The sequence below is a fragment of the Rattus norvegicus genome, chromosome 7 (genome assembly GCF_036323735.1).
Source record: "Rattus norvegicus strain BN/NHsdMcwi chromosome 7, GRCr8, whole genome shotgun sequence".
Classification (NCBI taxonomy): domain Eukaryota; kingdom Metazoa; phylum Chordata; class Mammalia; order Rodentia; family Muridae; genus Rattus; species Rattus norvegicus.
This window is the reverse complement of record NC_086025.1, coordinates 102,835,877-102,852,524: the sequence shown is the minus strand read 5'-3', so window position 1 is coordinate 102,852,524 and position 16,648 is coordinate 102,835,877. Positions and strand designations below refer to the sequence as shown.

At 40.7% G+C, this 16,648-nt stretch overlaps 1 protein-coding gene across 6 annotated transcripts in view; it reads right to left on the bottom strand.

The window, feature by feature from the left end:
- Nucleotides 1-16,648, bottom strand: part of Khdrbs3 (KH RNA binding domain containing, signal transduction associated 3) — a 157,918-nt gene that overhangs the window by 32,021 nt on the left and 109,249 nt on the right. For all 6 annotated transcript variants that reach the window (XR_005486718.2, XR_010053039.1, NM_022249.2 and 3 more), the window contains exon 7: nt 12,201-12,283. Coding sequence is in view for 4 of the 6 variants with exons in the window: in NM_022249.2 (NP_071585.2) it covers nt 12,201-12,283 (83 nt within the window). In the remaining 2 variants the exon portion in view is untranslated. The remainder of the gene's footprint in view (nt 1-12,200; nt 12,284-16,648) is intronic.

Here is a 16,648-nt window from a genome sequence, read left to right as displayed (position 1 = left end):
GTTCTATCAGAGTCTGAACCTCTCAGGCACAGGTCTCTAAATGTTCAGACAATGTCCCTGAATCAGAAATCAAAGCAGTTTGAATTTGGAACCACTCTGTGTCTGTGTGTTACATGTGCAGTGGACCACGCATCAAAGAGGAAGCTTGAAAACACTAATATATGTGATGTTCTCCAATTCTCTGCAGTGTGGCCCCTAACAGGGCGAGAGGCAGCCAGTAGTACTTAGAGTAGCCCTGCCTAAGAGAAAGAAAATGGCGACCATCCAGCAAGTCAAAGTCCTTCACCACTTTTTTGATGGTTTTAATAGAGCTTCTACTGGAGGCTGACGTGCCTGCTACAACAGTCTCAGGTGGCAGAGGCCACATGTTGGGCTTTTAGAGCTCATGCTGTAGTAGCTCCAGAGGATGGTACATTGTCAAGTTCTGCTCCCCACTCCCACCTTCTCTACAAGGAGACCAAGCAGGAAACCTGGAAGCAACAATCAACTACAATGGTAGCATAGAATGAGTTTCAGAGTTCAAGAATATTATTGAAGTATTAAAAATATTTTCCCAGAAACTTCACTGTGTATGGTAAGATAGCTGAGACACAGACATAGGGTGCCACATGGCCCTGAGGCTCAGTGCTCACCACCAGCAGAAGCAGCAAGTGCTATAGGCTGCAGGAAACTAGAGTTAAGTTGGAAGACTTGAATTCTTAATTGTGCTGTCTTAGCCTGTATATTAAAGATGTGATTAAGTGAGGTTTTGTTGATTAAGATAATCCAGATCTGATAAAGTAATGCTTCAAGACACAATCCTTAAGATATCTGAGGGCATTAAATACTAGGGTTTTTCAATGCTTTATGGGTTAGGCTTTTAATCTCTTGACAAAACAACTTAGGAGGAAGAAAGGCTTGTTTTGGCAAACTGTTTTTAGAGCTTTTAGTCATCACCTGGGGCACTGGGATAGGCAGAACATAAGGGAGCAGTAGCTTGTGAGGAGGATTCTTCCTCATAGAAGCAGGGAGCAGAGAGTGAGACTGGGATTGGGGTGCTCCCATAGACCCACCTGCAGTTATCCATGTCCTTCATGGAGGCCCCACTGCCTAAGTGGCTTTCATCAATTAAAAAAGCTGTAGTAGCAGCTGTGGCTCAAGCCTTTCCCACAGGAGCCTCCTGAGGCAAGCACTTAGCCACACCAGAGAGTCATCTATGTTCAAATGGCAATTAGGGAGAACAGCTGAAGTCACAACAAGGTGGAGGGAGTGTGAAATAGGAGCCAAGAGGACTCTGCATGCTTTTGAGGCCCTGAGACTCCAGACAAGAGCTCTCTGAACCTATGCAATGACGGCATAAGTTCAACCTTGAGATTGAATGCAGCAGTATTTTAGGGGATACTGAGAAGGGAGAGACAGACTTGATGCCAGGGATACTTAAGTTTTTAAGTTCTGAGACACATGCTGTACATATATCATGTACCTTTGTGGTATGTGGCAGCTTGTGTATCCTTCCTCGAAAATCCCATGTTGAAACTCTAGGTTCCCAAACCACTGATTCATGACTGTGATTGGAGACAGGACATTTAAAGAGGTAGTTTAAGTTGAAATGAAGCCTAGGGATAGCTTCTAATCCAATCTGATTACTGCTCTCCTAAAACTAATTCTGGATACACAGAGACACCAAGGATGTACTCACACAGGGGAAAGGTAGCTACCCTGCAATCAAAAGGAGGAAGGCCTCTTTGGTGGAGTAGGACCCGCTGACATGTTGACTCTGAGCCTCGGTTTCAGAGCCACGAGAAAACAGTATTGTACTACTTTGTTACATCCCAGCATACTGACATAAGAGCACAGATTTTTTTTCTTCAAGCCAACTCTGCAAAACAGCCATTTCATTTGAATTTACTGTACAGCAGTAGGCTACATAAGCATATCAGATGTCAGCCAGTCAGACAAACCAATGGGCATGTTTGCCTTCAGTTTTAGGGGTGAATGATATTTGGAAAGTGACTTAATTGTCTGAGCCATAGTTTTCTTCAAGAAGTGTGTACTTCTCTTGGCTCCCTCTGCACTGCACACATACAATTCACAGGGACTTTGCTCCTCTGGGTGAGGTGAGCTGTAGCCCTGAAAACCCTACTGCAGAGGTGGCTGCACTGCCATGTCAGCTGTTTGCTTTATCGAGTCTTTCCTGACTCTTAAGGGCTTGTAATTTATAGTGTTGCAGCTTCTTAACTGATTCTGCCCCTAGCTACACGAAGCATCTGCCAATCCAGCTTCTCTATACTATCGACTAATTAATTTCTCTAAATTAAGTCTAAACACGTCATTTTCTTGGCTCCCTGTTGCTTCCCCGTCTTCAGTTTCAGCTCCCAGAGAGAATACTCCATCCGTATTCCATTATGAGTGTTTCTGACACAAGACACATTGCTTCTGCTTGTTGTCCCATGTGCCCCCATCACTTTGGTATGTGGTCCCTTCCCTAATTATCATCTGGGGGACTGGTCCTCATCTTTTATTTTCCCAGATATATCCATGAATTCTGAACTGGAATTCTGTAGTCTTCTGAATGAAAACATGAAACTTCTCAGGCTTCTCATAATACTTTATAATTAAATATTTACATTTTCCCCCTTACAGTCAGTGAGTGTTCCAATGACAGATTATTCTACGTTAACAGTCTTTGGGCATCAAACTTGAAGAGCAGTGCCTATTATATGGCAGACGTCCAAGAATCCCTGACTGATGTTTTCCCTTCATAGTTCTGCATCACCACATTTAAAATGAGATTACAAGCTGCAGCAGCCCAGGCCTGACTCTTGCCAGTGATGTAATGCTTAAACACCAATCTTGACTTAAGAGTCTCCTCTCAGTAACTTGATTTTCATTCTGTCTGCTTACCAGATACTCACTGTGACATTATTGCCCAGTAGGACAGGCAGGGGCTTTAAATCTGGGTCTTTATGGCAACTGAAGGAACACAGATCATCTGGCCTTGAATCTTGCATGGTGGTACACCAAAAAGAAGAGTGATGTGTGTGTTTTCTCCTCTATTACCTACTGGTAACTGTGTAGGATGGGACTGGTGCCCATGAACAACCAAAATCAAAACATAGGAAAGTCACTTCCTGTCCCTTGGGACATGGCCTCTTGGTGCAGACCCAGAATCCCCCTAGTTCTTCCCTCTGCTCCTTTCAGACTTTACTCCTAACCCATTGCCATGCCTCTGTGACTCTTGTTGACCCACAGAACTGCTCTGTCTACCAAGGACTCACAGGTGCCATACTAGCTAAGGCCCAGACTCTAGCAGGTACATATAGTGACACTTGGCTAGGACCCAGAGTGGTAGAAACAATACAATAGACTACAGATCTTGGCCACAAATCTACACTAAGAAACAATTCGAAGATCAGAACTCCAAATGCCTCGATCACAGGTCAAAAGACACAAAGATGAACAACCAAGGCAACATGTCTCCTTCAGAAACAACAGCCCTATTGTAATGTGTTCTGAGAAAAGTAATTCAGCTGAAGCACAGACAAGGACTTCAAGCAGCAAGGATCCTAAAGAGGATATGAATAGATCCCTTAAAGAAAACCATGAAAGCACAAACAATTCAATAAAAAATTAATTTAAGACATAAAATAGAATTTAACAAAACAAACAAAATATGAAATTACTAAGGAAACCTAGACTGGGGTAAAACTGGAAATGAACAACTCAAGTCTGTCAGACCAAAACCTCAGAGACAAGCCTCACTAATAGAGTACAAGACATAGAACAGAAAATTTCAGGTCTTGAAGATGAAATAGAAGAAATGGATGGTTCCATCACAAGAAAATGCTAAATCTAATAAAATTAAATTTAAAAAAATTCCATGCACAAAATTTGAAAAGACCAAATAAGAGATAGTGGAAGAAAAAAAGCACCCAGGTCAACGGCACAGAAAAACATTTTAAAGAAAATCTTAGAAGAAAAGTTCCCCAACCTAAATAGATGCCTCTATCCTGATACAAGAAACATACAGACCATCAAATAGACTAGAAAGAGTATTAAATCAGCTCATAAAAATAAAAATATCAAATGTATAGGACAAAGAAAGAGTATTAGAAGTTCCTAGAGAAAAAGGCCAATTCATATAGAAATTTCAAAGGAGACTCCAGGAGCCAGGGCCTGGATGTTCTACAAGCTTGTGAGACTACAAATGCCAGCCCAGCTACTATAACCAGCCAAGCTAGCAATCACATCAAGAGAAAAAGTAAAACATTTCACAATAAAAACAAATCTGTCCACCAGTTCAACTCTATAGAGGGTAATTAAAGGAAAACTTCAGTTTAAAGAGAAGGTTAATGATAGCCATGAAGACACAGTAAGTAAGTAACCCAGAACAGTTAGTCATAAAGGGTGGAATCTCACACCATAACAACAAAATACCAGGAATTAATAAATGCTGTTTGTTGATAACCCTCATTATTAATGGTCTCAGTTCCTCAATAAAAAGACACAGACTAACAGAATTCATGCAAAAATAGGATCTGTCCTTCTGCCGCATCCAAGAAACACACCTTAACATCAAGGTAGACATCAACTCAGGATAAAACTATGAAAAAAATATTCCAAACGAATGGAACCAAGAAGCAAATAGATATAGCTATTTCAATACCTAGCAAAACAAATTGCACACTAAAACTACTCAAAAAGAGAGGTCAGTACATACTCATCAAAGGTTAAAAAAAATCTACCAAGGGATATTAGGATTCTAAACATTTATGCATCAAACATAAAAGCACCCAAGTTCATAAAGGAAACACTACTGAAAGTAAAATCATACTGACTCTAACACAGTGATAGTCGGTGACTTTGACAGTCCACTCTTGCCAGGCAGGTCCTTCAAGACAAGAACTAAACAGAGACATGCTGGACCCATAATAATGTTATAAAAACAACTACAGAGCATTCTATCCAAACATTAAAGAACATGCTTGCTTCTGAGCAGCCCCATGAAACCTTCTTCAAAACTGACCACATATTAGGACACAATATAACTCTCAACATATACAAGAAAATGAAGTAATGCCACACATCATAGTTGACCCCATAGATTAAAGCTAGATATAAACAGTAATAGAAACAGTTGAAAGTAGATGAACTCACGAATGGATCAGCATTAAAACAGGGCAGGAAGCAAGAGAAAGTGAAAACCTTTTAAGAATGGAATGAAAATGAAAACACAGCCTACCCAAACCCATAGAACACAAGGGAATTAGTTGTGAGACACTAGATCATAGCATTAAATGTGTACATTAAAGAAAAAGCTGGAGAGATTTTATATTGGTAACAATGACACACTTGAAATCTCTACAAAAACAAGAAAACATAATATCAAAATGAGTAGATGGAAAGAAATACCCAAACTGGGGAAGAAAAATCAATGAAAGAAAATCAAGTAAACAGACAAGATAGACAAACAAAAACCACGGATCAATAAAATGAAGTGTTGATTTTTTTGAGGGAGGAAAAAAACCAGTATTGACAAACTCTTGTCCCAATTAACCAAATGATGAGAGATAAGAACTAAATTAAAATTAGAGAAGGAAGCAGGACATTACAAGAGACATAATGACACATTTTAAAAGTCTGAATTCTACTGAACTGGAAAACCTAAAACAAATGGGTGATTTCTTAATTGTATACCATTTACCAATATTAAATCAAGTCAAAAAGAACAAACAATTTAAACAGGTCCATAATCCCTAGTGAAATAGAAGCAGTCATTAAAAATCTCGCAACCCAAGGAATCCTAGGGCCAGATGGAGTCACAGGACTACCAAACCGTCAAAGAAAATCACCAATATTTGTCAAGTTAGTCCGAAAAACAGAAACTGCAGAAAGGCTCCCTAGTTCTTTTTACAAAGCCACTGTTACGTGAACACCAAAACCACACAAAGAACTAATGGAAAAGAAAAGCATGGAACAATTTCTCTCATGAACATATATGTAAAATTCTCAATAAAATATTTACAAACCACATCCGAGAATACATCAAAAATATCTACCGTAATCAAGTAGACTTCATCCCACATATGCAGGAATGACTCAACATACATCCATATAAAACAAACTGAAAGAATTACACATAGCTACCTCATTAGATGGAGAAAAGACCTTTGACACAATCCAACGCCCTTTCATGATTAAAGTTCAGAGCAAGAACAAAGCAAGGATTTCCACTCTCTCCACACCTATTCATTGAAAGACGTGAAATGTTAGCCAGAGCAATAAGATAACTGGAAGGAGTCACGAAAATTCAAATAGGAAAGGAAAAAGTCCAAGTATTTTTATTTATAGGTTGTACAGATTGCGTGATTTTATACATGAAGTGATTTTATACATGAAGAACCTAAAAACTTCACCTCTAAACTTTTATAGGTAACAAACACACTTAACAAAATTGGAGGATACAAAAACAAACGAACAAACAAAAAACAATACACACACAAAAAAAATCAGCAACCTTCCTATAGGCAAAAGCAAATAGATTGAGAAATCTGGGAAATAGTACCTTTCTTGATAGCCTCAAAACAAAACAAAAACTAAAGCAAAAGCCCTGAGATAACTCTTAACTAAGCAAGTAAAAAATTTGTATAATAAAAATCGTAAGATATTGAAGAATATGTCAGAAGATGGAAATATATCACATGCCCAAGGATCAACAGAATTAATACAGTGAAATGGTCATCCACCAAAAGAAATCTTCAGATACAGATACAGTACAATCTCCATCAAAATTTTAACACAGTACTTAACAGAATTAAAAAAGAAAGAAATTAAGAAAGGATATATATATATATATATATATATATATATATATATATATATATGGAGAGAGAGAATGAATGAATGAATGAATGAATGAATGGACTCCACACAGGTAGAAACACTGAATAATGAACGACTGCTGGAAGTATCACCATCCCTGGTGTCAAGCTGTACTGTAGAGCTACAGTAATAAAGACTGCACAGTACTAGCATAAAGCAGACATGTTGATCAATGGAATGTCCCTGAAGACTCATATAAGGGCAAACGCTTATGGACCTATGGACACCTGATTTTTGACAAAGAAGCCAAGAACACACACTGGAAGAAAGACAATTTGTTCAATTGGGTCCATCAAATTGGATGGCCAATGTTGATTATCTTACCAAAAAAAAAAAAAAAAAAAAAAAAAAAAAAAACCCCAAATGGATCAAAGACGTCGATATAAAACCGATGTACTGGATCTGATAGAACAGAAAGTGGAAAATAAGCTTGAACTCGCCAGCCCAGAAAAAGAATAGGATAATGATAACACACACACACTAAGACCAACAGTTAACAAATGGGATGCTATGATGATAAGTCTTCTGAACAATAAAGAACACCGTTCAAGCAAGCAGTAGCCTAAAGAATGTGAAAAGATGTTTACCAAACATGCAAGAGACATGTATACTTGTATCTGGAACATATAAAGAACTAAAACAAACAACCACAAACACCCAAACAAACAAAAAACCTAAACATCAAGGAAATGACCCAGTTCAAAAACAAGGTACAGAACTAGACAGAGTTCTCAGAAGATAAAACGAACCAAACTGCCGAGAAACACATTTCTAAATGTTCAATATGAAATGGAAACCACAGCTACTTTGAGATTTCATTTTGTCCCAGTCAGAATGGCCAAGATCAATAAAACGAATGACATCTCATTCTGGTGAGGATGTAGAGTAAGGGGAACATCCATCCATTGTTGGTGGGACTGTAAACTTGTAGAGCCACTATGGAAACCAATATGGTGATTCCTCTGGAGGGTGAGATAGATCTCCCTCAGGATCCAGTTATACAACTCTTGGGCATAACCCCAAAGACTCTACACCTTTTCTCACCCACGCTGACTGGGGCTCTATTCATAATAGCCAGAAACTGGAAAACAGCTTAGATACCAATCAAGCATTGAATGAATAAATATATTGTGGTATACTTATACAATGGAATATTATTTCAACTGTTATGAAAAATAAGATTATGAAACTTACAGGTTATCAAAGAGAAGATTATCCTGAGTAAAGAAACTCAGACCTAAAAGGACAGATATTGGCAATTTTCTCTCAAATGTGAATTAGTTAGTTTTTAAACTTCAGGTATGTGTTTCAAAATAAACAACCACAGATGTTAGGTAGCTAAATCAGGGATGGGAGGTACAGGGAGAAAGGGGATCTTTCAAGGAAGGGATCGAGGACACAGAGTTAAGCAAAGAGGTAAGGCAGAAGATAGAACACAAAGCTTAAATGGGGAAGGGGAGTGGCAGGGCAGGCTAAAGGAGGAAACACAGGAGTGAGAATTGATAATAATGGCCTTTTGAAAAGCCACTATGGAAACCTAACACTGCAGGTGTTTCCTAAAATATATACATATATGAAAGAAATGAAAATAGTCACCAAATAATAGAAAAGACAATGCCCCAACTAGACATTTTATACCATCAAGTAAAACTTCTGGTGTCAAGAATGAGTTGCATCTTGTTGATTCACTGGTCAAAGATCCCCATGGAAACCCCAAAATATCAGAGACTACTGCCAAAATTATTGGTTCCGCTCCATAACCTGATGTAAGGCTTTATTGCTATCAACAGTTACACATATCATTGAAAATGGAGAAATCCAGCTGGTGACCAAGCTTTACTTCTATTCATTAATGTTCATGATGCTATAAGATTTTGCCACCAGAGGAGAAAGATAATCAATCATCAGTATCACCTGGTTACAATCTCTGTCACCTACAGCAACCTTACAAAAATACACTGTTGTACTAGTGGCACAATGTTATGGGAGCAACCAATCATTTTTTAGTTGACTATAATGTCCACCGTGTGACCCAATGGCCCCTGAACTGGAACTGACCCAGTGCCAGTTGGAAATGACCAGAACTAGAAATGACCAGAAGGTGCCATGCAAACTTCTAAGGGAAATATACAATCAATACTGCTACCCAGATATGATGCCTATAAACTACACTAATGACCAGTATGGTATAATAACCCTAAGTGTGCAATACTGCCACTCACACCTTGGCAGTCACCAACAGCTCTCCAAGTGGACTTAACACATACTTAATAAGAAAGAAAGTATGACTGGCACTAGAAGCCTAGCAAACTACCTGGGCTAGAGAAGTCATGGATCTTGGAGAAGAATCTACAAAAATCTACAAACACTACTTTATTAAATCAGCATAATCCCTAACTATACTCTAAAAACTTGTCCTTATTCCGAAAGATAAAGAGTAGTTCTCACCCTTTATCAAGGAAATTTCTCTTAGCAACACATGGCGACTATTACAGAAAACTGTAATCAATCAAAATGCAGAGCTGTGAAGCCTAGTCCCACAGGGCTATATGTACAAAACAACTTCTACACAGCAGACGATGCGGTGGAAATAGTGTAAGTGCCAGAGGGTCAGGGAGTTTCTGAACTGTCAGAAGCTAATCCCATAAGATCTCAGCAACATGACAATGTAAACATGAGTCAAACGAAGACAGGCCAACATGAAGGGACAGGGAAGAATACCATGAAGACTCAACCCTATACAAACAAACTACATTTCCCCGGGAACAGCACATCAAGTGGTTATCTTATACCAAACTAATAGCCCTGAAAACATATAAGAAATATTAGACTGAGCAGGCTATATTCAGAAATGTGTGTGTGTGTGTGTGTGTGTGTGTGTGTGTGTGTGTGTGTGTGTGTGTGTGTACATACAGACATGTTCACATATGTATATAAAAACAATTAATGAAGAAAGAGGCTATCAATTTGAAAGAGAGCAAGAAGGGGTGTATGGGATGAGTTGGAGCAAGGAAGGGGGAAAGAGAAATTATGTAACTATATTATCAACTAAAAATAAAACAAAGTCACTGCATGACATGAAATCAATGCTTGACACTGGTTAAGTGGCCAAGAACCTGAGACTCGATAGGTCATGGGCCCTAGGGGACACCTACCACTATTGTTTGCCAAGGAACATAGCAATAAAATGATGCCTACTGACATACGGCTAGAGCTATGGACTGGTGCATCATTCAACCCTCATCAGAGGAGCTCCTTGCAGTAGATATGGATTAAGACAGAGATTAAGTAGATATGGATTAAGATGGACAAAGTTCAGAGAATGAGAGGCTTTGAAACACTCATTCCTAAATAGGATCTCTTCATCAAACCCTCCCAGCTAGGCTCAGGGATCTGTGTTAGAGGAGGTAGAAAGATGGTAAGAGTCAGAGATGGTAGACGACTCCTAGAAAACAGTATCCTCCAGACACAAAAGGACTGCTATACAAATGAACTCACAGACAGCATGGCAGCATACAGAAGACCGATTTAAAGCAGAGACAATCTCAGCACTAAAGAGGGGAGGTGGACACACAGTCCTATTTATATCATGCAGATATAAATCTTCTTTATATCAAGAAGATCATGCAATTAATACCTGCTGGGAAAGGGAAATCAGTTCCCAATCCAGTGTCCCTGAGTCTATCAACCAGATAGTTGGCCAACACAAAAAGGAGTCTGTTTTTAGTGTGTGTGTGTGTGTGTGTGTGTGTGCGCGCACGCACGTGTTTGAGCATATGCTTGCACTTTTTGTTTCATGTTGCTTTTTTTTTTAACTGAATTTTTGTTTGTTTTGATCTGCAGTTTGAGAGAGAAGGAGGAGAAGGAGAGGGAGAGGGAGGAGAGGGAGAGGGAATATGAAGTTAAGTGGGTAGGTCACTGAGGGTTTGGGAGGACTTTGGAAAGAATATAATCAAAATATATGAAACTTTTCTTAAATAAACAAAACTGTGTACTAACTAGAAGTACGTATACAAAAGGGCATAAAAAAGTACTAGCACACTCTCTAGAACACTTCCAGCTGAAGCAAAAAGAGACAGCAGCACTGGACTCTACAGTGATATACAGTAGCTATGTAAGAGACTAGTACTGACTGAAGAGTACAGTGAAGCTCGAAAGGAACCCTTCCCACCCATTGAGTGGCTGAGCAGTGATCAATCTCTTTGTTATTTGCTCTCCTTTCTTAATGGCACAGTGTGTGCAGGCCTTAGGAACAAAGGGTCAGACATAAACTGTACACTCAGCCAGTGTTATGAGGGGGGAGATGCATGTGCTTCTCGAGGGCACTTCATACCAAAAACTGAAATGGACATTTACAAAACAAAGCCGAGACACGCCTAGTTGTAAAGAGCAGCCCTTGTGTTAGAAGATCCGACTCAAGGCCCATTTCCACATTCAATTTATGGTGTTATCTTGGACAAATGACTTCTTCTGGAACACTACTCCTTGTTCTTTACAGGAGGACACTTCAGGAGGAGCTGTCGAACAATTCTCATGAAGCTTTTGCCTGTCACTTTCAACAAACTGTGGGAGTGATTTTCCCCAGTACTAATGGTATGAACAGGAAGAACAATGCGTCCCCTTTTAGAAAAAGACCACTTGTCAGCCAAAGTCTGCAGGCCACTTGTTACCGGTTATACACTCAGCAGTATGTCGTGAGCAAAGATGAAAACTGTACCCAGCATCAGAGTTTACAGGCAAGAGAACCCACGTAGTCCCTCACAGCTGGAGGGGACCATATCCACGCATATGCCTGGACGCTCCATTCCAACAGGTACAGTCTATGTTTAGGGTTTGCACTCACTGTAGGACCAGTGTTTACTGTATAGAATCTACTGTGAGGAGGGCCTGATCTGGACAAAGTTGCTACAGTTACAGAATTTCAAGCTGCTGGGAGACAGAAGCATTGTTGTTAAGAAGATGCAATGTTCTGTGAATAGCAAGCCAGGTGCTGGCATTACATACGCTAGAAAGGCAGGAAGCTCACAGTTCCTATGGAATTTGGGAATTTGGGGACTGAATGGTTACCTGTTTTGAAGCCATTATCCTTCCTTAAATGATATTAACCACTTACGTCAAATTTTCAGAGTAGATAAAATTAAACTTAGTTCTTATATCTGGATACTGAGGAATGACAGCATCCACCTGTGGTAACACGTGCTATTTGGAAGCGGATCCTCTAGTCAGAAGAAACAACAAACGGCAAGTCAAATCAGTCCCATTGGCTGACTGTCACACCTCTCAGTGGAGGGGCCCTGGGTCCAGCTGACATAGGGCCTGCAGCATGGGCTGACTCTTACCTTTGTGCTGGGGTGCTGTAGCTGTTGTCATAGGAGTCGTAGCTCTGGTCATCATATGCTGTACTGTACCCATCGTCATAGTCCTGAAACACACCAGAAGGAGACACAGTCAGCAGATCCTGTAGAAAGAAAGAGCACTCTGCCTCCAGTCACTGCAAGGCACTAGTTGATGTTAAACTGAGTCTGGCCTTGGTGTGAGGAGAAGCGCACGTGTGGCTTCAGTCCAATTACAAGTCCAGAGCAAAAAACTCCCAGACCAAGAAACTCCAACAAAACAAAACACCGAAAAACCCAAACCAACCAACCAACAAACCAACCAACCAACCAACCAACCAAACAAACAAACAAACAAACAAACAAAAAAAAACCAAGCTAGCACCGAAAACAATTATTAAGATCACCACTGTTAGGACTGGAACATAACCATAGAGCTGCAGAGAGTCAATCAATATTTATTTAAAAGCAAACACACCAACAAAGAAACCATGGCAAAATCTTGAGAAGAACAGAGCAATGTAGTATTTTCACTTGCAGCAGCCTGGAAGCCACTGGAGTGCAGTGAGGCAAGTGGAACCCCTGTCAGGGATGCTTCCCAGTGAGTGGTCTTCATCCCTCTTCATCCTGACTTGGTCCTCTCCTTACTACAGGCTCCCTCCTGAGGGGTTAGCTGAAGAAAACAGTTAGAGCTGCTTGTTTCAGATACTAGCTGCTAGAGACTGTGGAGAAGTACTGGGCAAATGGGTTATTGACAAGCATAAAAGGCCAACATATTCCTGGGAATCTAGAGGGACACACCCACCTCAGTGCCACATCCTATGACTCAGAAAAGACCTAGGCCCAAAGCTGTTTCTTTTGGCTGACCTCAAGAGATCCAGCACAAGGAGGAAATGGGCTTCAAAAGGAGAGTTAGGAGCAAAGTGGCCGGCCGGGTGTCAGGTATGAGTGTCAATTATACCCAGAACAATCCCAGGGGAACCCAGGTAGGAAGGTGGAAGAAGAGGAGAAGGGGGAGGGGGAGGAGGGGGGAGGGGGAGGGGGAGGGGGAGGAGGGGGAGGGGGAGGAGGAGGGGAGGAGGGGGAGGGGGAAGAGGAGGGGAGGGGGGAGGGGGAGGAGGAGGAGGGGAGGGGGGAGGGGGAAGAGGAGGGGAGGGGGGAGGGGGAGGAGGAGGAGGGGAGGGGGGAGGGGGAGGGGGAGGAGGGGGGAGGGGGAGGAGGAGGGGAGGGGGGAGGGGGAGGAGGAGGGGGAGGAGGGGGGAGGGGGAGGAGGAGGGGAGGGGGGAGGGGGAGGAGGAGGGGAGGGGGGAGGGGGAGGGGGAGGGGGAGGGGGAGACTGAAGAGACAACATCTGATGCTCACAGACTCCACAGAATTTGTTTTGAATAGCCCTAAACATAAAACAAAAACAAATAACAGATCCTTGAAGAATGTGATTCCTAGAGCGGATGAATTATTAATATATTGTGTCTAGTTTAAAACAAGAAGTTGAGACATGTTTAAGAAACATAGAAATATGGTGTCTTTATAAGAACAAATAGCTGCTAATAAAAATTGTCTCTGAGGAAGCTGAGACATGGAGTCTGCTATGCCAAGAACTCCAACCGACACTGAACACAGACAAGGGGCTAAAGAAACTGTTAGGATAAAGCCCGAGGGCATCACCTCACTAAGTGGAGACTGTCCTACACAGAGAAGCCAAGGTAAATGCTTGACTTGAAAATCAGTAATTAAAGCAGAAACTTCACTGGTCTCATCAGCAGGCACACTAGACAGCTGTCACTGAACTTGCAGATAGATACTCTGAGAACAAAACCTAGGATCAGAGAATACGGGCGGCACCAACTGTGTGATTGTGAACAATGAGATATGCTGAAAGAGGAGGGGGAGGGGCCGAAACCTATTCACAGAAACAAGTTCAAAACTTCCCCAATTTGAAGAAAACACTTTACATACCCAAGAAGCTTAAACATTTCCAAAGGGGGGAAAAAAAGGAGAGATGCACAACCACAAGTGCAGAGGCAAACCCTGAACCTCCCGAACACACGCACCTCATGACACAGGAGCACCTGACTATCAGGAGGGTCAGAGCCTAGAAGACAACGAGAAAGCACATTCCAAAGAAAATGGGGGCTTCGGCAAGAAGAGCTAGTGGGTGGGCGGGACTTCTTGGCATCTGACCTGCACTGGGTACAGTATTTGATATCCAATGAAGCTCTCCTTGATGAACAGGACAAAGAGTACGTTTGCAGATAAACAGGGTTTACCAGTTTACCAGTAGTAGATACTCATTTAGCAGACAGCAACAAGAGCCATCAGAGAAGTGAGAAGCCATCAGTCACTTGCAGACACACGAAAAGCAGTCACATTTAGATATACATAAAGGGCACTGTAAATATGTACTTCTAAAGAACATCTACGGAGCAATGCATCCAATCAAAACAAAACCACCTTCATGCCAGTGGATCAAAGAACGCACTCCATGGATTTGATGAATAGTTGCAGTAACCAAAGAAATACAACACTGACAGGATCGCAGAAAAAGAAAGTCAGAAATTACTATTCATATTTAAATGCAACTCAATTGTCAACTAAAGCACCAAGATAACTTGCTGGAGACTTTTCAATAAATAATGCTGGGACGCCTCCAGAGAGACACGTACCTAAGATAAGATTGAATACCAACCACACATCATATGCAAACATCAACACGACATGCACCAACCATATCTTTTGTGAGCAGATAGAGAACTCCGAGAACAAAGTAAGCATGAATACATCCCCCTAACCTTGGATCAGTGATTCCTTTGATAGGCTAGCGAGAGCACAGAGCTAAGGAATATGGAGAATGGAAGTTCCGAAACATTCAAAGCTTTTAACTTTCAAGGACACTATTTAAAAGAGACGAAAAGATAATCCACTGCATGAGAGAAAATATTTATAGATGACACATGTGATTTGGTCTACTCTCCAGTACATCAAGAACTCATAACTCAACAAGGAAAAGACGGTAACTACAAGAGAAATCCACCCCGTCATCGTGGAGGTCACAGTCCATGCTGATTGACTCATTTTGAGACAGGGCTCTGTGTAGACAAGGTTGGTCTCCAACTCAGAAGAGATCCTCTTGCCTCGGCCTCTCACTGTTGTTTCTAAAAGACTGTGAACTTTAAAACAGCCAAGGAAAACAATATTTTTAAATAAATGGAAACAAACACATTCTCCATTAGTAAATTAGGCCACAAAAGCAATGTATCTTGTCCTACAACTGGCTCTATGCTCCCAGTGTAATTGCACAGTGGCTTTGGAGTCATCAAATTTAAACATTTTAATATGTAGATAGTCTGTGAGCAATGTCTTGGAAGATCAGGATCAAGTACTCAGAGAATTTAAGTATACACCCAATTCCTGGAAGCAGGGATATGTACCACGTAGTCAAAGAACTTACAGCACAGAGTCCATTATGTACGTATCTCTTAAGATATTTTATTTTTATTTATGTATTTATGTATGCTGGTGTGTGTGTGTGTGTGTGTGTGTGTGAGAGAGAGAGAGAGAGAGAGAGAGAGAGAGAGAAAGAGAGAGAGAGAGAGAGAGAGAGAGAGAGAGAGAGAGAGAGAATGTAGGTGCACATGGAGGCCAGAAGAGGGCATCACAATCGCTTGGAGCTGGAGTTACAGACATGTGCAGGCAGTCTGACATGATTTTGGGTAACAGAATTCCAGTCCATTACAAAAGAAGCAAATGTTCATAACTGCTGAACCATCTCTTTAGCCTCAATATTTTTTAAATTAAAAAGAAATAGTTATAATAACTGTATATGTTTTGCAGGAACAGTTGTATTTAAGGACATCAAAACGCTAACTACCTTGACTTGGTCATTATGGATTTACTTTTAAAAAGTATTTACAGACTCATTTTATTTTATTTAGAAAAAAACGCAATTATCTAAATAGATTGTTTCAAATTTTTTTTGATTTTATAAAACATATATCAACATAAATGGATACTACCAATTTGCAGAACTAAGGCTTATGTAAATTATATATGATTAGCATATACATTTGAATGTTTTATCTCAAAGGAAGAAATGAATATAAAATGGGGGGAAGTCATATAAAAGGAATAAAACTGTAACACAAAGCAAGCCACGATGCTCTTCAGAGTTAATAGTAAATGACTAACTGGGCCTGGATCTTCCAATGGCCAATGCAAACTAGCCATAAAACAAATGCTGAGATGATTTTCATTATCAAAGACATAGCAAAACAGTGACATGAATTCTGACCAGGGACTAAGCTAAAGCTGGAAATAACTAATAACAGGAGCCCAGCTAATCATTGCTGGAACTCTCCTTGTAGCTCCTAACCTGTTGCTGGCACTGTGCTAGCTCCGTGGGTGGAGATCTTCCAATGTCTAATGGTGTGCTCGCATACAATGCAACAGACAAGCAA